A 23,360-nucleotide genomic window follows, 5' to 3' on the forward strand; every position below is an offset into this window, starting at 1 on the left:
CACTAGACAAATGCTTAGGTATGAATGGGCCCTCTCACAACTTTTTCTATGTCGGTTTGTGAACTATTCAACATTTAGAGACTGTTTAAAAGCAGCTGATTTGATGGAACCGAACCTAGAACTACTCCATCTTCTTAACCCGCTTATCCAGGGCAGGGTCACAGGGAAGCTGGGCCTTATCCCAGCAAGTATCAAGTGCAAGGCAGGAACAATCCCTGGACAGGGTGCTGGTCCATTCCACTTGTGAAAATATCTTTACTTGTTATGCCCTAAATAAAATTAAAACAGTTGATTCAGCTGGTTAAAACCATAGTAGAAATTAGTAATAATTCACTATTCTAATTTTGTGTTTATGTTTAACTGCTCTTTTTCCTAGCCTTGAGCTATGTAATGATCAAAATAACTTCACCATGTGTCCACTGTGTGACGCAGCATGTGATTACTGGAATCTCAGCACTGCATGTGAAACATCACGAGCCAGTCATCTCTTCGATAACCCAGCAACTGTATTCTTTTCCATTTTCATGGCACTTTGGGGTAAGTATTTTTTGCTGTATGTTGCTTTAACACCGGCATATTAAGCTTATTTTGTTTTATGTGACTGTAGAGCACTTCCATCCTTTTCTTTTACTATTTGAATTTTTTGATTAGCCTTATAATCTAACCAACCCACACATTTCAAGCAACAGTCTGAACAATGGTTAACTTTTTACTTAATAATAACTGACATTATATGTACAGTATTACGGCTTTACTTTATACCACCTTGGATAAAGGCATCAGTTAAGTAAAGATTAATAATAATATAACATGCCTCAATGGCGAGGTTCCCTTTTTAGAAGTAAAGTGTTAAAAGATATTGTTCCACAAGTGCTATTCATTGGTTTCTTACATTGCTTAATTAGTCACATGAAACTAAAATTTGTAATTTTTGAGGATTACACGAAAGGTATTTACTATTTTTCAGTTTAAAACATATTTGTTTTCCTCAAATACCTCATTCTTCAACCCACCCAAAAATTGTTTTTGCTAGAGAAATGGCAGGCGGCATGGTGGCGCAGTGGGTAGCGCTGCTGCCTCGCAGTTGGGAGACCGGGGGACCTGGATGGAGTTTGCATGTTCTCCCCGTGTCTGCATGGGTTTCCTCCGGGCACTCCGGTTTCCTCCCACAGTCCAAAGACATGCAGGTTAGGTGGATTGGCGATTCTAAATTGGCCCTAGTGTGTGCTTGGTGTGTGGGTGTGTTTGTGTCTGTCCTGCAGTGGGTTGGCACCCTGCCCGGGATTGGTTCCTGCCTTGTGCCCTGTGTTGGCTGGGATTGGCTCCAGCAGACCCCCCTGACCCTGTGTTCGGATTCAGCGGGTTGGAAAATGGATGGATGGATGGATAGAGAAATGGCAATGCGTAGTTAGTCAACAGGGTGGTGGGCTCAGCTGCCAATCTATGACAGTGATGGTACAAAGTCACTGTATGGCCATCCATCACACGATGTCCGTCCTGGCTTTCCATGTGAAAGAGATCACCAAATTCTGTACCTGGAATGTTCATGTCAGAATGGGAAACTCGTGCAACTGCTTTGAGAATTTGACTCCTATGACCTTGATAGCTGGCCAGTGTGCTGAATGGCCCTTTCTTAAAAGCCGTTTGTTGAGGTTAACAACTATGAAAAATATTAGATTGTACTCACAAAAGCAATTCATTCATAATTCAAAAAGCAATTATACATGACATTAAACTTTGAAAGTTCAATAAAACTGTTTCATTTACTTGACATTGGGGAATGCATAGTACATTGTGTTCTTCTTCCACAAAAGTGTGACACATATAAAATATGATCATGGACATGGTTGATTGGTTTTAGAATTTTGTGAATACACTGTAATTGTAAAGCTGTAATACTTAGTGAAGGCATGGCATGTATTGTAGCATTGCCTGTCATGTGCCTGTCAAGTTAAAGGTTGGGGGGAAATCTACCTATAGTACAAAATTAATTCTATAGTATTGAAGCAACTGATTTGAAGTATTAGAGAACACATGTTCAGCAGATGGTGGTTCTACATTTTGCAGTCAATCTTATTTTTATTCAGTTAAAACACAGACTATAAAACCACTGCCGACTGAGTCTGATTTTGTTCTTTTTGAGAAGAATGGGCCTGTTTTTTGTAGGAAACATAGAGTAACTTCCAAATTGGATCAGCAGAATAGGGCTGAAAGATGAAGCACTTTGTGCCAGATTGCCACACTTATCAATATTATTTCATTACTATAACATGTGCCTCTGCTTAGTTTCAGCCAGGTATGATGTTTTCATTGTCAGCAGGCAATTTGTTCCTTGATATGGCCTCAACCATATTTCATATATTCTGTTTTTTTTTCTCATTATGATTATTGTTGTTGCAAGTCAGGAGACTCAAACATTTATTTTCTTGTATTAGAATTTTTTTCTTGGTGTTTTTTGAAAATTATTTAGTCCAGAGAATATTCTGGCAATATTCTGTTCTCTCTGAAACAATCTTGTTTTTTATTAGTGTACTAGTCATTTAGCCCGTTACAATAATGGGCGCTAGAACAGTAGTGCATAAACATTAGTAGGAACAGTCTATATTAAATGGCAAGGGACTTTGACCTCATTCTTTTTGTTGGTCGTATTTTTCTTTCTTTCAGCCTTTCTTTTGTTGATGTTTACTTGCTGAGCTGACCGTTCTTTGTGGGCTGCCGCCGTGTGTTGTGTATTTAATTTTCTGTGACAGTAATACTGTCTTGTACGTCCGCTGGCTTGTACGTCCGTAATATACCTTTAATTTTCTCTGGCGGTAATACAGGCGTGCGCGTCGGTAATATGCCTTTAATCTCCTCTGACAGTAATACTGGCTTGTATGTGGCTGTAATATGCGTCACTGTATTGTGTACCTTTAATTTCCTCTCGCAATAATACTGGTTTGTATTTCCGTAAAACGCCTCTAACTTTCTCTGACAGTAACCGTGCCCGTGCCCCACGCATGCGCACTTCACTAGAAGCCCTGCGCATGCTCACTTCACCAGAAGACACACACACACGAACACCTGGATGCACAAAGGGATTTTATTAAAGAGGATTATTTTTTTGTCTCAAATGATGCCATTTGTTTTACTAACAGGCACCGCTATTTTAGAGACCTGTTGCTTGGATATGATGTCCTGCTGTAGGGTTACTGTTCCTGGAGGTCACATGCCATGATGTCACTAGCTCAAAGCTTTTAAAACTAGTGTCTCATGTTCTTTAGCTTCCAAGATTTCTTTTGCTTTCTAAAGACTTTATTTGAAAGTATGTCTGTTGTGATTTTTGGTGAACAAATCTGACTCTGGTTTGTGACTCAATTTTTGTTTATGATTTGGCTTATCTGTATCAGTCCTTGCTTATGGTTAGCTTTCATGCTTATCTCCTAATCATTTATCCACATTTGTGACTTGGCATAGTTATTTTTTGCATCACATAACAATTATTCATTCATATATTAGAGACTTTTGACAGCCTTGTGTTAAGTGTGGGTTTATATGTGATTTGTCTAGGGATGTTTCCTATCTGGTGCAAGATGCTACCAGGATTGTCTCGACTAAGGGTTACTGTGAATATTATATTATAATTTAAGTCATTACTTAACAACAGGCAATGTACTTGGTAGAAACCTTTTTCAGATTATTATTTGCCCAATCCACAAATATTTCAATTTATTCAATAAGTCATTCATTTCAGTTATTACAGAAGGAGATTTCGTCAGGGAAGGAATTCTGTAGATGTCTGTAAAGGAGGAAATCCATGTGAAGTACTCTTGAGGATAGTTCTGGAATCTTCCATTATGGAAAATAATGTTCTCTAATCGTCTTAAAAATGACAACATGGCAGCATTGTTAATGTAATTTTGATTCACCCTTTTGTTATAAATATTTACTTCAGGAAAATATCTTGACATTTTTACATTATAGTATAGGAAGAACATCCATCCATCCATTCATTATCCAACCCGCTATATCCTAACTACAGGGGTCAATCCCACCCAACACAGGGCAGGAAACAAACCCCGGACAGAGTGCCAGCCCACCGCAGGGCGCACACACACACACACACATCAGGGACAATTTAATATCGTCAATGCACCTAACCTGCACGTCTTTGGACTATGGGAGGAAACCCACGCAGACACGGGGAGAACATGCAAACTCCACGCAGGGAGGACCCGGGAAGCGAACCCGGGTCTCCTAACTGCGAGGCAGCAGCGCTACCCACTGCACCACTGTGCTGCCCCATTTAGGGAGAACATGAATTATAAATATGAGGAAAAAAGAACATTTTTGAAAATTTAAATCAGTGGTCAATGTAAATTTGTACTGACATCTTGTTTGATGGGACTCAATTTGCAGTCTAAAAACTTGGAAAATGAGAATTCAGGAACAAATAGCCATGTAGCTTAATGTGCTTTGACCTTAACATGACCTTAACATTTTGGTAATAAAAGAGCAGCCATTGACAGACAAAGGAAATATATATATGTATATAGTGACACTAGGGCTGAACTCCATTTTCCATGATGCCCTGCGGGAATCCGGGGTACCTCCATGTTGCAGGGAGGACTCCATCTAGCGGCCTGGATGTATTGGTCGGGATAAGCTGCCGGCCATCTCTCACAGTTCCCTCCTCTCAGTGAAGCACAGTGGGGCGTAGCGTCCAGCCCCGCGAGGGTCGTCTTCCTCCAGGAGGAGCCACTGGCTGTGGCTAGTCCTTGGCTATTTCCTGTAAAATAATCATGGGAGAACCGAGGGAAGACACTGTATACATACTTCGCTTTCTCCCCGGTTCTCCGTGGACAATTTCGTCACATATGGCCCGGCCGGTGGCATTCGTAGCACAGCTGCCTTCCCCCTGCTAGTTTCCCCCTGCGAGACTGAAAGCAGTTTGGAAACCCTTGCTTCGCTCCTTTAGCCACTAAGGAGGGGTCATCTGTCGCATATGAACTCACAGCTCCACGCTCTCTATTATCAGGAGACCCCTGTTTCTCTTCCGGGATCTCCTTTTTACTCTGGGGCTTTCTTACAGTCTGAGTCTCTCTATGTGTAAGAGAGAGACCCCTAGCTGTTTGAACCACTTTAGATTTAAGAATGACCGGTTCCAATGTCTTCAGGATCGCTTCGCTCCGGAAGGCAGCACTATCCCTCTGCTCTGGCTCGATCGCTCCTTCCATCGGACACTCGGTCATTACTCCAGATTCTTTAGTAGGGCTCGAGGTTAATTGGCACCCGCTACTAATTCATAGCGGGCCTGTTTCACTCTGCGTCCCTCTTTCATGTACAGTACTGGTAATCCTTACCTGTACCGCTGAATTAACCATCTCTGGAAGCTCCCATCCAAATCACCGCAGGTACTTTTCCACCCTTTTAAAAGGCGCTTCGGCCACTGCTCCCAGCTCCTCCACGATCTTCTTAATTGTCGTCACGACCTGTAAAAAACTCTGTACGGGCTGGAGTAGTTTTTCCAGTTCCCGTACGTCCATATTATTAGTTAAATCGACCGGAGGTGGGCTCGAGCCATCATCATCCCTACCTCCCGGCCGTGAGCCAATGAGCACGCCCGTTTCTGACACGTGCTCTGTTGGGTTTTGCAATGGCGGCTGGGATTTAGAGTTTTCCAATATAGAGGTACGCAGTGCCATCATCGGCTGACTGTGATCCGCCCGTTTTAATTTATCGGCGGACCGATCAGTCATTTCCTGGACCTCCTTACCTTTATGTGGGGTGCGCGATGCCTCGCTCGCCTCCCCCTTCCCCTTCGGAAAGTCCAAGTACGTCATTTCGTGGGTGTAGCAGAATGCAGCAGGACGTGGACCTTCTCCTTCCCATAATTCCTCGGGACAGGTCACGTGTCCCTTGTAGGCAAACTGCAGGCAGAAGTCCTCATCGCTCATGCGATCCTGTGGGATCGCGCTACCGTCTTTGGGATTATATTCTGCCTCCTGCAGACCCTCCGGATGATCATCTATGAGATATGAGCACGGGCCAAAGTGCATTACTTTAAAAATGTTCTCAATTCTTTCCCTGGCACATACCTCATCTTGGACGCCATCCTCCGGAAGTTTCTCCCAATACCCGTAGCCGCTCAGTGTCTCATCTTGTATACAGGCAATGTTGAGTGCTTGACCTCCCTTTTTGTTGTCGATCTGCTTTTCTTTTTTCTTCTCCATGAAGTTCAGCGGATTCCTGCGTGTTGTGACGCTGTCTTGCAGGTTGGGTACACAGATATTTTTCTTTTCAGGTTCTCTGCCAAACAGACGGCCAGAGAATCCTGCCAGCTACGCCACTGTGACACTAGGGGTCGCTGTTGCCCAATGAAACCTACAGACAACACGTCCAAACACCAGGTAAAAGTCCCAGTAATATGTTTAATTATTTCAATAATGTGCACAAAGCACCTCCACCTCCACAATAATCAATACAATAATACAATAAATCCGCCTCTCCACCCAGCAGCTCCGTCACACTTCCTCCCAACTCCGGCTCTCCTTGCTGGGTTTCCCATAGTCCTTTTTATAGTCTGTGACCCGGAAGTGCTCCTGTCATCCAGTCCATGTGATTCACTAGCACTTCCGGGTCGGTTGAAGATTCATATTTTTCTTCAGCCTGGAAGTACTTCTGTTCTTCCGTCCCCATGACTTGGGAGTACTTCCAGGCTATAGGAAAAATAGAAATCCCTGTGTCTCCCTGCAGCGTACCCTGGCGGCACCCATGGTATCCAGCAGGGCTGTGAAGCCGAACTCCATTTTTCATGATGCCCTGCAGGAATCCAGGGCACCTCCATGTTGCAGGGAGGACTCCATCTAGCGGCCTGGATGTATTGGTTGGGATAAGCTGCCGACCATCTCTCACAATATATGCATGTATATATATACACAGGTAAAATTTTGTTACAATGAACTGCCAGGGACTTAAAAAATATTTCGTTGTAATGAAAATTTCATTGTAATTAGATTCTGTATTTGTTGCTACTGTATAGTAATTTTGTTTAACTTGTGTCCAGGCGTTTGCAATCATTTCAATAGCTTCTTTCATGTTAATTTTAACCTTCTCCTGTCTACAAGTTACACTGATGAGAATTTTTCTCAGCATTTCCTTGTGATAATACTTTTTCAGGGTGCAAATGATGCCCAAACCCAATGGCTGAAGCACTGCTGTGCAATTGGGTGGGAGGAATTCAACGCAAAGATCATTTAAATGTGGAAGCATGTTGTGGGCAGCACAGTTATCAATCAGAAACCGAATCATCCTTTTCTTCATATTGTGAGGTTTCTGAACTCTTTTGGGATCCCCCCCACCCAACAGGAATGTCACGTTGAAGTGCGTCCCGAAGTGCGATTGCCGCGTCTGTGGAAGATTGTTTGTCTGTTGCCGGGGCAGGGCAACTGCAAACTCACAACGCTGCAGTGTAGCGCCACAGAACTGAATCCTAAAAGACTGTGGTCACACTATAAGTCCCTGTCTTACACCCCAAAACACAAGGCTGAGTCTCAGTACTTTAGCAAAGCCATGTTTATTTAGCTTGAAACAGGAACAGCACGGTTATTTATTTTAGCCGGATCTGCCATTCTCCTATCAACAGACACAACAGTCAGACAGGGTTGTGACCAGGTTAGTGGCCAAGTAATCCTGTTCCCTGCATTTACAATATTCCTTGCATCACCCATTGAGATATTTTCTATTTGCATCAGTGAAGAGCCGCAGCAGACCTGTGAGCCTGCTGATGCCCCAGCAATGGATAAACAGTCTTCCACAGACGCGGTAATCACACTTCAGCATGCTCTTGGCCATGTTGTCCAGTTGGGGGAGGTCCCAAGACAATTTAGAAACCTCACATTTTCTTGAATGAGTGCCGCATTAATAGGAATGTTTCTTGAATGAGTATCACTGAACCACATAAAAACTGCTTTTTCGGTGTCTTCAAATGCAGCAGTTCGCATACATTTGCAACCCGAGATTTTTCTTCTTTTTTTGCTCGGTCTTTCAAGAGTAGTTGACAGTGTCGATGGCGAAATTCTGAATTCACTGGCAATGTCTTTTTTCTTTTTGCCGCAATCGAGAGCTGCAAAAATGTAAAGTTTTTTTTCCTAATATGAACTGTTATAGTATTTTCGTGTCTGCCATTTATATAGGATGATGACGAGTTAAATTCCAATGGATGTTTCTCAAATGTTGAAGAGCAATAAGCAAAAGGTATCACTGAAAACCACCGAAAACAAAAACAGCAAAAGAAAAAAAAAACAACACAGTACAAGGAAAGCCAGATGAAAGAAATTTTTTTTTACAATGTTTCTGTTTGGGGATCGTTGTGCACAACTGAGCTGCGACCATAGAAAAAACTGCTCTGTGGGTGATTCATTCAAGCATTTCAAGGTCACTTTGCTGTAATGAAAGTATCTGCTGAATGTACTTCATAGTAACGAGATTTCTATAGACTCATGTCATATGGGGAAACTGTCGGGACCATAAAAATACTTCGCTGTAATGAAAATTTCATTGTAAAGATATTCGTTGTAATGGAATTTTACCTGTGTGTGTATATATATATATATATACAGTATATATATATACATACAGTATATATATATATATATATATATACAGTATATATATATACATACAGTATATATATATATATATACATATATATATATATATATATATATATATATATATATATATATATATATATATATATATATAATATATAATACATATATATATATAATATATATATAATACTAGCAAAATACCCTCGCTTTGCAGCGGAGAAGTAGTGTGTTAAAGAGGTTATGTAAACATATATATACATATCTACATATACACATATCTACATATACATATATATATACATACATATACACATCCACATATACATATATATATACATATACAAATTTAAATATCTACATATATATACATATGTACATATATATACATATAAATATATACATATCTACATATATATACACATATATATACATATGCACATATATACAGTATATATAAATATAGACATACATATATACATACATACATACATTCACATATATATATATATATATATACATATCTACTTATATATATATATATATATATATATATATATATATTTTCACGGCATTCGTAGTCTGAATCACAATCTGATTGTATGGGTGGTTACCTACCAGGTAACGCTTATGGTTGGCCAGCAAGTCAGCTAACATCCGCCACGGTGCCTTCAATTGTGAGAAGCAGATCATAGAATGTTTGAAAATAGTTTACTGTCAAATAATGCAAAGAGTACGCGACACATGTTTCGCCCTAATTCTTGGCTCATCAGGCGTACACACTCACTGCACTCCCTTATGGGAATTGAACCTCGGATGTCAGCGCTAGAGGCGAAGCCCCTAACATTGCGCCACGGAGTGTGGTTCGTTTATTTGACAGCATGTAGATCGGGGTAATTACATTCATGGCATTCGTAGTCTGAATCACAATCTGATTGTATGGGTGGTTACCTACCAGGTAACGCTTATGGTTGGCCAGCAAGTCAGCTAACATCCGCCACGGTGCCTTCAGTTGTGAGAAGCAGATCATAGAATGGTTGAAAATAGTTTACTGTCAAATAATGCAAAGAGTACGCGACATGTGTTTCGCCCTAATTCTTGGCTCATCAGGCGTACACACTCACTGCACTCGCTTATGAGAATCGAACCTCGGACGTCAGCGCTAGAGGCGAAGCCCCTAACATTGCGCCACGGCGTGTGGTTCGTTTATTTGACAGCATGTAGATCGGGGTAATTACATTCACGGCATTCGTAGTCTGAATCTTAATTTGATTGTATGGGTGGTTACCTACCAGGTAATGCTTGTGGCTGGCCAGCAAGTCAGCTAACATCCGCCACGGTGCCCTCAGTTGTGAGAAGCAGATCATAGAATGGTTGAAAATAGTTTACTGTCAAATAATGCAGAGTACGTGACACGTGTTTCGCCCTAATTCTGGGCTCATCAGGCGTACACACTCACTGAATACAGCCAAATTCCCGCGCTTCGCAGCGGTGAAGTATTGCTTTTAAATTTTAATTAAGAAGAAAAGAAAACCTTTTTAAATTGAGGGAAAATATAGCAATAACAATTTGTTAAGGATCTGTTTTTTTGTGAAGCTGCCTTTACACAGCCTGTCCGCTATTTTATAAACGAACGCCATATAAGGCCGTCCTTTTTCCTTGCTTAGCGGTTCTGTATTGTTTTATTGTTCATTTATTACGATTGTTATAGTTTTTGTGTAGGTATTTGAGACTCACTTTTCTGTTCAGGTACCCATTTCCTTTATTTAATCTGTGGATTCTCCGCTATTTTTTGTTCGTTTATTACGATTATAGTTATTTATTGATTCCCTTCTTTAGCTGACTGCCTGTTCATATAAGGCGCTCTGCTGTTTTTTTGTGAAGCAGTCTTTACACAGCTTCTCCGCTGTTTTATAAACGAACGCCATATAAGGCCATCCTTTTTCCTTGCTTCGCCAAGGAAGCAGCCTTTTTATTTAATCCACAGGTTCTCCGCTGATTTATTGTTCGTTTATTACGATTGTTATAGTTCTCTTTGTATACCATGTTGTCAGTTCAGCACTCCGGTTGTAATATGACCAAGTCGTGCAAGCTTACTGTTGAGAATGCAACGTATAGTTGTACAGGAGAAAAGCAATCTTGCCAAACTTAATTTAAACTTACGGTTTACACCGTGCTTTGTTTCCACCTTAGCTGCACTTATGAATATGCTTGTATGCGTCACTCGCTCGCTTCTTATTGTTTCGCTGCCTTCTCAATTGTGTAATGAATGTTTTCTTCAGCTCTCTTTGGGGCTCCTCCTTGTTTTCTACGTACTGCGTTCACAGTCAGTTCACGTGATTACGTGGGAGGTGTGATGACGCGATACGCAACCCTGCCTCCCACGGCCAGCGAGCTGCAGTCCATTACAGTATATGGACAAAAAAGAGGTTCCAGTTATGACCGTTACGCTTTGAATTTCGAAATGAAACCTGCCTAACTTTTGTAAGTAAGCTGTAAGGAATGAGCCTGCCAAATTTCAGCCTTCCACCTACACGGGAAGTTGGAGAATTAGTGAGTGAGTGAGTGAGTGAGTGAGTGAGTGAGTCAGTGAGGGCTTTGCCTTTTATTAGTATTGATAGTGTGTATGTGTAACTTTATCTTGGTTCATCAATGACGATGCTTACAACTTCAAAACAACTGACCACAGTGTTTGAAGTCCTTTAAATTTCTGAAGAGTTACTAAAAAGTGCACTTTGTGGCTTGTGATTCAGCTCCGTAATGATGTGTGAGCAAATCTTTAAATGAATGCATACTTTAAATTTACATATTCCTGTACTGTTTTGTCTTGGACTTAGTTTCAAGCTGGATCAAAAAAATATATATAATATGATACTCACCATGCACATTATTCTTAGCTTCAATTCTTGCTCTGAATTTTTGATCCAAAAATAATTGTGTATAGAAAAAAATACACCCAGAGTAAATCAAGGATGTGGTCAGTTTTCCTGAGATTTCAATCTGAAATGTAAAAAATTCATGTTTTGTAAAAAGGTCACACTATCCCAAAAGTTACTTGAAAGTTCACATCCAAGTCTATAAAATTTTGCAGGTGCAAAGTTACTGTGCTCTATAGAATTCTGTCTTACCTTCACAGCTAACTAGACTGATGGTTTTGATTCAGAGTGTTGGAAATACCCCCTAGCATTAATATTGATAGTACTATATCAATTTCTTTCAAGACTTGAGTACTGCTATTTGTTTTCCTGCAGAAATACTGTCGAGTTCATATTTCTCTGCTACCTCTCATTCTTTGTTTCAGTGCCCCCTAAAGATTCCCTTCCATATTACATAGTACAGTTAAAGAACCTGCTAAACATCCCCACAGCCCATTTTACCTTCTCCAACTTGTAATAAGTGTCAGTGTGGGTTTTTTTCCCTATATGGATTTTTTAGTTATCCTGTCCGATGCTCTGCCATAAAACCCTCCCATGTCCTTGATGTCAATGCTAGGAGACTATGGCCCAAAGTCACTTGGTTCACTGTATTTTTCAAAATGTTCAAATGAATTAGACCAAAACTATATTTTCTGAAATGAGAACTTGGAAGTGTGATTCAGTTTCCTAAATGTTCAAAATCCTTTTGATGGTACATCTTTCTTATATTTTAATTACAACCAATCTTTAATCATTTCCTAATTATATCTGTGGTGGGAATATAACTATCATTTAATAAAAAGGTATGTATCATGAAATGCTTAAGAAGAATGATTGGATACGTTTCTGTGTCACATTGTTGCTGGTTAAAAAGTTCCATTGTAACGAGACCATGTCATTGAAGAAATCTGACCAGAAACAATAATAATTGAATGAATTTATTCAAAGAGAAATACATTTTTAAAGTGAATCTCCTAAGACTTTCAAGTACAGGCTGCATGAATAGAAAATTTCAGTACAACAACAACAACAACAACAACATTTATTTATATAGCACATTTTCATACAAAAAGTAGCTCAAAGTGCTTTACATAATGAAGAGAAGAAAAATAAAAGACAAAATAAGAAATTAAAATAAGACAACATTAGTTAACATAGAAAGGAGTAAGGTCCGATGGCCAGAGTGGACAGAAAAAACAAAAAAAAAACTCCAGAAGGCTGAAGAAAAAAAAAAATCTGTAGGGGTTCCAGGCCACGAGACCGCCCAGTCCCCTCTGGGCATTCTACCTAACATAAATGAAATAGTCCTCTTTGTAGTTCGGGTTTTTCACGGAGTCACTTGATGCCGATGGTCATACAGACTTCTGGCTTTTAATCCATCCATCATTGTTGGAACATCCCACCACCAACAGGACACCGGAAAAGGAAACAGAAGAGAGAGTAGGGGTTAGTACAGATTTTGAATGAATAGTTATTATAATGAATTGGATATACAGAGTATCAGGAATAAATTACAGTGAAGTTATGAGAAGGCCATGTTAAAATAATGTGTTTTCAGTAGTTTTTTAAAGTGCTCCACTGTATTAGCCTGGCGAATTCCTACTGGCAGGCTATTCCAGATTTTAGGTGCATAACAGCAGAAGGCCGCCTCACCACTTCTTTTAAGTTTTGCTCTTGGAATTCTAAGGAGACACTCAGTTGAGGATCTGAGGTTACGATTTGGAATATAAGGTGTCAGACATTCCGATATATAAGCCGGGGCGAGATTATTTAAAGCTTTATAAACCATAAGCAGAATTTTAAAGTCAATTCTGAATGACACAGGTAACCAGTGTAGTGACATCAAAGCTGGAGAAATGTGTTCGGATTTTCTTTTCCTGGTAAGGATTCTAGCAGCTGCATTCTGCACTAGTTGCAAACGATTGATGTCTTTTTTGGGTAGACCTGAGAGGAGTGCGTTACAGTAATCTAGCCGACTGAAAACAAACGCATGAACTAATTTCTCTGCATCTTTCGATGATATAAGAGGTCTAACTTTTGCTATGTTTCTTAGGCGAAAAAATGCTGTCCTAGTGATCTGATTAATATGCGATTTAAAATTCAGATTACAATCAACGGTTACCCCTAAGCTTTTTACCTCCGATTTGACTTTTAATCCTAATGCATCCAGTTTATTTCTAATAGCCTCATTGTATCCATTATTGCCAATCACTAAGATTTCGGTTTTTTCTTTATTTAATTTGAGAAAGTTACTATTCATCCATTCTGAGATACAAGTTAGACATTGTGTTAGCGAATCAAGAGATTTGGGGTCATCAGGTGCTATTGATAAATACAGCTGTATGTCATCAGCATAGCTGTGGTAGCTCACGTTGTGCCCTGAGATAATCTGACCTAATGGAAGCATGTAGATTGAGAAAAGCAGTGGACCCAGGATAGAGCCTTGTGGAACACCATATAGAATATCATGTGTCTTTGAGTTATAATTACCACAACTAACAAAGAATTTTCTCCCTGCCAGGTAGGATTCAAACCAATTTAAGACACTGCCAGAGAGGCCCACCCATTGACTAAGGCGATTCTTAAGAATATTATGATCAATGGTGTCAAATGCGGCACTCAGATCTAAGAGGATGAGAACAGATAAATGGCCTCTGTCTGCATTTACCCGCAAGTCATTTACTACTTTAACGAGTGCAGTTTCTGTGCTGTGATTTGTTCTAAAACCTGACTGAAATTTATCAAGAATAGCATGTTTATTGAGGTGCTCATTTAACTGTATAATGACTGCCTTCTCTAGAATTTTACTTAAGAAAGGCAGGTTAGAGATGGGTCTATAATTTTCAAGAGCAGAGAGATCGAGATTATTTTTCTTAAGTAGGGGTTTAACTACCGCAGTCTTAAGACAGTCTGGAAAGACCCTCGTATCTAATGACGAATTTACTATGTCAAGAACATTATCAATAAGCACGCCCGATACTTCTTTGAAAAAATTTTTTGGTATTGGGTCAAGGGCACAGGTGGAGGGTTTCATTTGAGAAATTATTTTATGTAAATCAGGTAAATCTATCCTAGTGAAAGACTTTAATTTGTTTATTATGGGGTACTGGGGTTTAGGAGGATCCTTAGTGTTGGGGAGATATACTATGTTATTTCTAATATCATTAATTTTTTGATTGAAAAATACAGCGATAGTCTCACAGGTTTTACTGGAAGTACTTAGGAGGCATTCCTTTGAGTTACCTGGGTTTAACAGACGATCAATCGGTGAAAATAAGACTCTGGGATTACTAGCATTGTTATTTATAATCTTAGAGAAATAGCAGCGCCTCTCAAGACGGACTGTGTTATTGTATTCTGTTATTTTAACTTTTAATATTTCATAGTCAATAGTTAGTTTAGTTTTCCTCCATTTACGCTCAGCTCTACGGCATGTTCTCTTTAAATCAGACACTCTTTGGGTCTTCCATGGTATAACAATGCTAGAAGATTTTTTAACTGTCTTTTCAGGTGCAACTAAGTCAACAGCAGCCCTCACTTTAGTATTAAATCTTTCCACCTTACTATTTACATTCTCCTCGCTATTATAGTTGGCACTATAAACGGACTGATTGGTTAGAATGTCTGAAAGTTTTAAAGCTGCTGAGGAGTCAAAGAAGCGTTTTTTAACAATATGCTTCTCATGAGTGTTTTCTATCATTATTTCTATATTAAAGAGTAGAAGAAAATGGTCTGATAGACCAATATCAATGACCTGCTTTATATCAACTTTTAGTCCTTTAGTAATTACTAAGTCTAACGTATGACCTGCTTTATGTGTAGGCTGATTATCGAGCTGTCTCAAATCAAAAGAGTCCAGGAGGTTCATAAATTCTTTTACTTTTTGGTCACATTGATTATCTATATGAAAATTAAAGTCGCCGACTATTAAGAGTGTGTCATAGTTCGTAATTAAGATTGACATCAAGTCAGAGAATTCCTCAAAGAAAGACGCGTTGAATTTTGGAGGTCTATACACGGATAATACTAGAACGTGAGAATCTCCCTGAATAATAATGGCGAGATACTCAAAAGACTTGAATTTACCAAAACTGATATTTTTACATTTTAACCTGCTTGAGTAAATGTTTGCTAGCCCTCGACCTCTCTTTCCTTGGCGATCAGCACGAGTAAAACTGTAATCCGGAGGTGCAGATTCGATTAAAACAGCTGCGCCATCTGAGCTAAGCCATGTTTCACTTAGTGCAATAAAATCTATTTTTTTATCACTAATAAGATCGTTGATAAAAAACGTCTTGTTAGTTAAAGCTCTAATATTTAATAGTGCCATATTCAATGTTTCGGAGGAGCAGAGATGAATACTATGTGCGTTATTGATATATGGAACAGGAATTAAGTTATTTTTATTAGTGCCGCTCTGCGTGTATTTTTTGTTTAATCTATGATCTGTTTTTATAGTTTTAATACATTGTTCATCTAAAGTAGTAACTTTAATTAAATTATTGGTATTTATGCCGTATTGCCTAGATTTTCTATGTGCATTAAGATTGGTTATTACAGTATTTATGTTGTGCACTTTTATGGAAGATTTTATTAAACAATTATGACCAAGCACAGGAGTGGCATTTCGGAAGGGGTTAAAAGCAGAGATAGATAGTCGAGATAAACGAATTACCTTGGATATGTTTTCGGAGAGGACCCGGGCGCCGAAGCTATTCGGATGCAGGCCATCTCGCTTGAAAAAACGCGGTCTTTCCCAAAAGAGGTCCCAGTTGTTGATGAACCCGATGTCTTGATTCTTGCAGAAGCCCTGCAGCCAGTTGTTTAAACCAAGCAGACGACTGTAGTACTCGTTTGATTGTCTGACGAGAGGGAGTGGACCCGAGATGAAGATCTTTGCCGATGGGGTCCTCTCCTTTGTGTCTTTAATTAATGCAGTGAAGTCTGCCTTGAGGATCTCGGACTGTCGGTGCCTTATGTCGTTTACGCCAGCATGTAAAACAATTGCTCCAACTGCCCTGTTCTTGTAGATCGCTGGCGCACGTCTCGTCACATCTCGGACACGAGCACCGGGAAAACAAGAAACAAAAGATTTTCTATTAGGGCAAGTGATATTGAGGTTCCTAACAATAGAATCACCTACCACTATTACATCACCAGGAGCTGAAGGCGAACTGGGGACGCTTAGAGGGTCAAACCGGTTCTGCGTTACGATGCTTGCCTGTGCCGATGGAGGTGTTCTGGCCTTGAACCCCCGCCTGCATTGCTGAAATACACCGAGGTCATCATCGGTGTTGCTCCTACGAGGCGCGGGGGTGAAGGTGACTTGAGCGGCACAACGTGGGGTTGATGTTACGCTGATAACAGATGGCGAGGACGGTTTATCCAACAGCCGAGCCTTCAGATCTCTGAGGTATCTTCGTCTGGACAGAAGTTTCTGAATCTGTTCCTCAAGTGCCTGGAGTTCCTCGACTACAATTTCAATGCGATTCACCTCACTATCGGCCATTGTCCGCTTCTGTTTCTGCTTCCGCTTCGTGCCCTAGGAAGAATGAGAGAGAGATAGGTTAGCCAGAAAAAGCCAGGGGTCCAAGTATGGATGTTTTAGTGTGTTTAAACAGCAGAAAGCTGTTAGTGGTAGCCCAGAGTTAAATTCTAAGTTTAATGGAAATTGAAAAAGACAAAATACAAGGATTAAGGAGCTTTGTTTTTTGTGCTAGTGACCATAGGATTGCCCGAATTAAGGAGAAATACAAAAAAGAGTGCTTTGAAATGATTAAGGAATTAAATAATATTTGTCCAGCTTATTAATCTTCTAATCTTCTAATGGTGCCTGTGAGTCTTTTAGCATTTGTTTTAATACTTTGGCATTACTCAGGGTTGCAGAAAATTGTATTAGTGCTGGCCTCCTTCAGCAGCTGCAAGTGTCAAAGTTATTTATTACTACAGTAGACAAAGGTGTGATTAGTTCTGGGGCAATGAAATTGATGTCATCAAAATTATATATGCAAACTTGGTGCTTGTTTATGGAAGAAATAGTAGACATTTTACAGCCTAAACTTGTATTTCTCTAATTTCAGTTAGGCCATGAATTAAGTACTTTGGCTAAATCTTGCTTTGAATCATTTAAAAAGGTCCTCTCTCCATTCATTCCCCGTAATGCATCTGAAGTATTGCCTCCTTGTTAGGCTGACCAGACGTCCTGGTTTGACTGGGACAGTCCTGATTTCTGCCTACACATCCTGCTTTGGCCCATTTTTATGCATCATTTTCCATTTTCCATTTTATGCCTAGCATCTAAGAATTGAAAAAAAAATTCTCATTTTATTCAATTAGCTGAAATGTGAAGGGGACCCCCTGGAGTTCAATTTGACATGCATTGTTACTCTATGGGGAGCATCTGGACCCCTCCTGGCCTTTGATTACATATATATTTTTACAAGGTAAAAAAATTATACTCCATGGGGAATACCTCCCCCCCAACCCCCGGGTCTTCAGTTTTATTTGTGTCTAGCACATTCACAGTAATGTCATGACAATCTGGTTATCCCTTATGTATGTGTCCTGGCCTGCAACTTTAATTTGATATGCAACAGATCTTTTTACCAGGTGCACTTCTACAAAAAGAAAAAAAATTTATGCCTTATCCCAGCAAAAAACTAAAGAAATGGAGGAATATATTAAAGTAAACCAGTTATGTTTTCCATTACTAAGAGCTAAAGATGGCGCCGACTGTTGAGGCACGCCGTCAGCCGCTCTGGCTTTTGTGTTTCTCGTTACTCCTGCTTTTTTCTCGGCTTACTTACTCCTGTGATGCTCTTCCTGACTCGATCATTCGTTATGATCGCTTCACCCTTCTGGCTCTTCGAACGAGTGCGGGGGTTTCTCAACATTTGACTCCGGAGTTCAGTCAAACCTTTGGCCGACTGTTTGAGGAAGTCCCGGCCTTCCTCATCACTGTCCACGGCTTGGCCGGTCGCCGATGGAAACGCCGCCGCCGTGGGAAGCGTGGAGGCACCAGGGCTCGGCTCCGAGCCTCCCGGATCCTCTCTAGGAACAACTCTCCTGGCTCCCAACATGAGTCAATGCTCCCGGAATGCCTCTTGCCCTCGGATGCTCTGGTACACTTCCCTGCCTCGCTCCGTCACCGCCGCCGGGGAGTGAACTTTAACAACCTACGCCGCATCACGACAATGTCAGCCGCCACGGCTGGTGCGTCTTTGTTAACGTCGTCCCAGCCGGTTCGTTTTGCGCTGATAAATGCCAGATCGGTCGTGAACAAAACTTTCATCCTGAAAGACTTTTTTCTTTCCAATGGCCTGGATTTTTTATGTACTGCTGAAACCTGGATTTTACCGGGCGAGACGCTCTCACTCACTAAAGTTTTGCCCCCGGGATGTTCCTTTATCAACACGCCGAGAGCGCTGCGCCGCGGTGGGGGCTTATTGACCTTATTTAAATCTGATTTTATCTGCAAACGCCCTTCCCTTCCGCTTTCATTTTCCCCTTTAACTTTTGAGCTCAGTATGTTTGAACTTGTCTGTTCTCCACCGCTGCTGTGCACACTCATCTATCGCCCCCCAAAATATAATAAGGACTTTTTAGACGAATTTTCAGCTTTTTTGGCTGATATTACCTGCAGATATGATCGCTTCCTTTGTTTGGGTGATTTTAATATCCATGTTTGCTGTCCCGTTAAACCTCTAGCAAAAGACTTTCTGGACATTATTGACTCCTTTGGTCTTTCTCAACTAGTCAATGGACCAACACATGGACAGGCTCACACACTGGATCTGGTTCTTTCTCGCGGTCTCAGAATCAGTGACTTGGACATTCTGCCTCCCAGTTTTTCTGATCACTCGCCTGTTCTGTTTAATTTGGATTTGGTCTCTGCTGAGCATGGTAAATCCACCACTACCCGTCCCTTCCGTGTCATTTCCCCTTCTGCTGCTGAAGATTTTGCAGCTGCTTTTTCATCAATCTCCACATCATGTGAATCCACGGATGCTGATGTTTTATTGCAAACCTTCTATACTTCCTGCTGTTCTGTGATGGATGTTGTAGCCCCACTCAAACAGAGACAATCCAAAGTCAAGCATGACCCATGGCTAAATGAACAAACTCGCTCCATCAGGCAAAACTGTAGGCGGCTAGAACGTAAATGGAGGAAAGATGGTCTCACTGTTACCTTTGACTGCATGAGAGACATGTGGTCTCAATACCAGAGAGCAGTCAAAGGTGCAAGGAACCGTTTTTTTTACTGACATCATCTCAAAAAATTCTGGCAATCAACGTGTCCTATACAAAACACTGAATGCTGTCCTCTCTCCAGCTGCAACTGTTTTCTCTTCTCCCTCCAATGCTCTTTGTAATCAGATCCTTACGTTTTTTCTGGATAAGGTCACGAACATTAGATCCCAGATCTCCATTTCTTCTTCTGGCTCTGTTGATTTAGCCGTTCCTGTACACGGCTCCCTCACTAGCTTTGAACCCATTTTGCTCCCCCATCTGGAAAAAATCGTCGCCTCAATGAAGCCTTCAGGCTCTCCGGACGATGTGGTGCCGTCCAGACTGCTGAAAGATGTCTTTCCTGTGATTCGATATGATGTCTTAAAGATCATAACTAGTAGTCTATCTTCGGCTACAGTTCCTTGTGCTTTCAAACACGCAGTTGTACATCCAATCGTGAAAAAACCTGATCTTGACCCTGCCGTCTTCTCCAATCTTCGTCCAATTTCCAAACTACCTTTCCTGTCAAAATTACTCGAAAAAGTAGTTTATGAGCAATTAATTCACCACCTACAGGACCATCAGGTAATGGACCTTTTTCAGTCAGGCTTTAGGCCCCAACACAGCACAGAAACCGCGCATTTACGTGTCCTAAATGATGTCCTTTTGGCATTGGACTCAGGACTCTACGTGATTATGGTTCTTCTCGATTTATCTGCTGCCTTCGACACAATCGACCACGACATCATGATCTCCCGACTCGAATCCTGGGTTGGTGTATCTGGCTTAGCCCTCGACTGGTTCAGGTCATATTTCTGCAACAGGACTCTTAGAGTCATGCTAGATGATTTTTCATCTGAATCAGTCCCACTCCCATGTGGTGTCCCCCAGGGTTCCATTTTGGGGCCACTACTTTTTTCAATTTACATCCTGCCTTTAGGTGCAATTTTTAGAAAACATGCAATCTCGTATCACCTATATGCTGATGACTGCCAAATTTATTTCTCCCTCAAGTCAACTGACTCCACTAAACCTCTTCTCAACTGCTTATCTGACATTAAGGACTGGCTGGCTGTAAACTTCCTTCACCTGAACGATTCAAAAACCGAGGTCATTGTTTTTAGTCCCGACCGCAAACAGACCCTACCCCTTGACCTCGACTTTCTTCCCATTCCAGTAACTTCGTCTGTTTCCAATCTTGGAATCAAAATGGATATGGTCCTGAAAATGGATGCTCAAGTCAACAGCACAGTAAAATCCTGCTTTTTCCATCTCAGGCGAATTGCCAAACTCAAACCAATTCTGCCTTACCACCTCCTGGAATCAGTAATCCATGCATTCATTACGTCCCGGCTCGACTATTCTAATTCCTGCCTATATGGTATTAGTAAAGCCACTCTTTCGAGACTCCAATTGGTTCAAAATGCGGCTGCAAGACTTTTAACTGGAAGCAGCAGAAGCCAACACATTACACCGATTTTAAAAACCCTACACTGGCTGCCGGTTAGCTTCAGAATTGATTTTAAGATACTCCTCTTAACCTATAAGGCACTAAATGGTCTAGCCCCTGCCTACTTGAGTGTCTTGCTCCATCGTCACAATCCCCCTCGTGTTCTTAGATCCGCAGATCAGCTGCTCCTAACCGTTCCCAAGGCACATTTTAAAGCTCGTGGTGAAAGGGCTTTTTCTGTCTGTGCACCCAAGCTCTGGAACTCCTTACCTTTAGTGGTTAGGCAAGCCACTTCAGTCACCACATTCAAATCACACCTAAAAACACACTTCTTCACATTGGCTTTTAATTCTTAACCTGTCTTATTCCCACTTGCTTTTTGCTATTTCTCTGTTTTATTGGGTCCCCTGACCTGTTTTTTTTTAGTGTCTCTGTTTTAATTCTCTCTTAATGTTTGTTTTTTTTTTTTTAATATTTTGCTTTTAGTCTTGCTTGTTTTAACTGTACAGCGCTTCGGTCAGTTGTAATGCTGTGTTTTTAAGCGCTTAACAAATAAAAATGGTATGGTATGGTATTACAACAGTACAAGTTTCATAAAACTAAATCATTACTAATACTGCATGCTACAATATGATATGGCCGATGTTGCAGTGTTTTTCAGCCATTTATCAATAACCTTTTAGGAAAATCTGTTTTGGTATATATTAATAACATTCTCATCTTTTAACTCTCTGAACCCATATTATCCTTTGTCCTCTCCTCCAAGCACGTGCAGTTTATGATAAAGAATTCCTGTCATAATTAAATAATAGTTTTTATGAAATTCAAATAATACAAGTTATCTTGATCATCAGTGTTGTTTGGAGTACATCATATGTAGAACTGGGCCAAGTATGAATCTTAATAAAGTAAAGGTGGTGCTTAAGTAGAAAGAACTTCATTTTGAGAAGTAGGTACAAAGATTTGTGTAATTTGCGATGTATTGCCATCATTTAATTAAAAAACTTAGATCACTAATTACACCCGATCACATATTTGACCAAAAATAATTTCCAATTATTTCTTTAGACACCTAAGACACATTTTACCACTGCATCCACCTTAGTCTCTATTTAACACCGTGTACCCACCATATGTCACCTGATAGTTTCCATTCATAGTTAAATTGGACATAGTTAAAGTGGACACCTTAAATATTGGTACAAGTATAATTCTGTAACAATCATTTAAAGAGGCTGTAATTTTTTTCACGGATATTGAATCCCAACAGAACATACATAAGGAATTGGGGATTGAGAACTGTGGGTCATAATATTAATTTTGGAATTTGAGGAAACACTGGTTTTAGGTGAAAGAAAAGCCCATAATTATTTATTATGACTATGCCTGAGAAATATTTTTAGCAGTAATAAATATGGAGGATCTGATTGATTTACTAAAACAAATCAGAAATGCACAGCTAAGGGTTATAATTCCAACGTCCCCCAGTGCCATTGCTACCATGTGACCAGGCTTCATTGTGCTGTTCTGACATCATTTTATTTAAAGATGGTGAAACACTATTTTCCATGTATTAGACAGAAGATCTTTTTCACATCTTTTCATTTTATTAGTGTTAGGGTAGTGAGAATGCACTAAGATGTTGACTCAAGTGTTTTAATCCTCTTTTTCTGCTTCTTTGACCTTGATTCCATGTTATCATTTTTGATGTATTTACCATGGTCATTCCTCACTTTTACATTACTAATCATCTGCTCTTTTTTCATTTCCTGATCATTTTTCTCTAACTCACATACTTTATCCTTTGTGTTAGCTGGGATTTAAACAAGATAAAAGCATAAGTTAATGATATGAAAACTGCTCATGTTTAGAAATTCCATCCCAGTGCAGCTCTGTGTTTGTCGGACAATGACATCATTTAATAAGCACCAAAAGAGAAACTCAGACAGGAGAAACCATCCACAAGAAAAACAGAGAACTGGAACTGTGACAGTATATCAAAAACACATTGCTTGTCTTAGACAGATTAGGATGGGCTCATATCTTCATAATTACCTTTTAGGACAACTTTCCTTATATTATCATAATTCATCAGTTATTGCTAATTCAAAACTGGGAGCAGGGTTGGACACACTGCATGTTCATGCAGTTACACTCTGAATTCTGCTTTATCAA

At 40.2% G+C, this 23,360-nt stretch overlaps 1 protein-coding gene across 3 annotated transcripts in view; it reads left to right on the top strand.

The window, feature by feature from the left end:
- The window catches only part of LOC114652500 (anoctamin-2-like), a 406,460-nt gene that overhangs the window by 179,243 nt on the left and 203,857 nt on the right, over nt 1–23,360 (top strand). For all 3 annotated transcript variants that reach the window (XM_051920300.1, XM_028802904.2, XM_051920313.1), the window contains one exon: nt 377–537. In XM_051920300.1, the coding sequence (XP_051776260.1) occupies nt 377–537 (161 nt within the window). The remainder of the gene's footprint in view (nt 1–376; nt 538–23,360) is intronic.

This window comes from Erpetoichthys calabaricus, chromosome 1, assembly GCF_900747795.2.
Source record: "Erpetoichthys calabaricus chromosome 1, fErpCal1.3, whole genome shotgun sequence".
Lineage (NCBI taxonomy): Eukaryota > Metazoa > Chordata > Cladistia > Polypteriformes > Polypteridae > Erpetoichthys > Erpetoichthys calabaricus.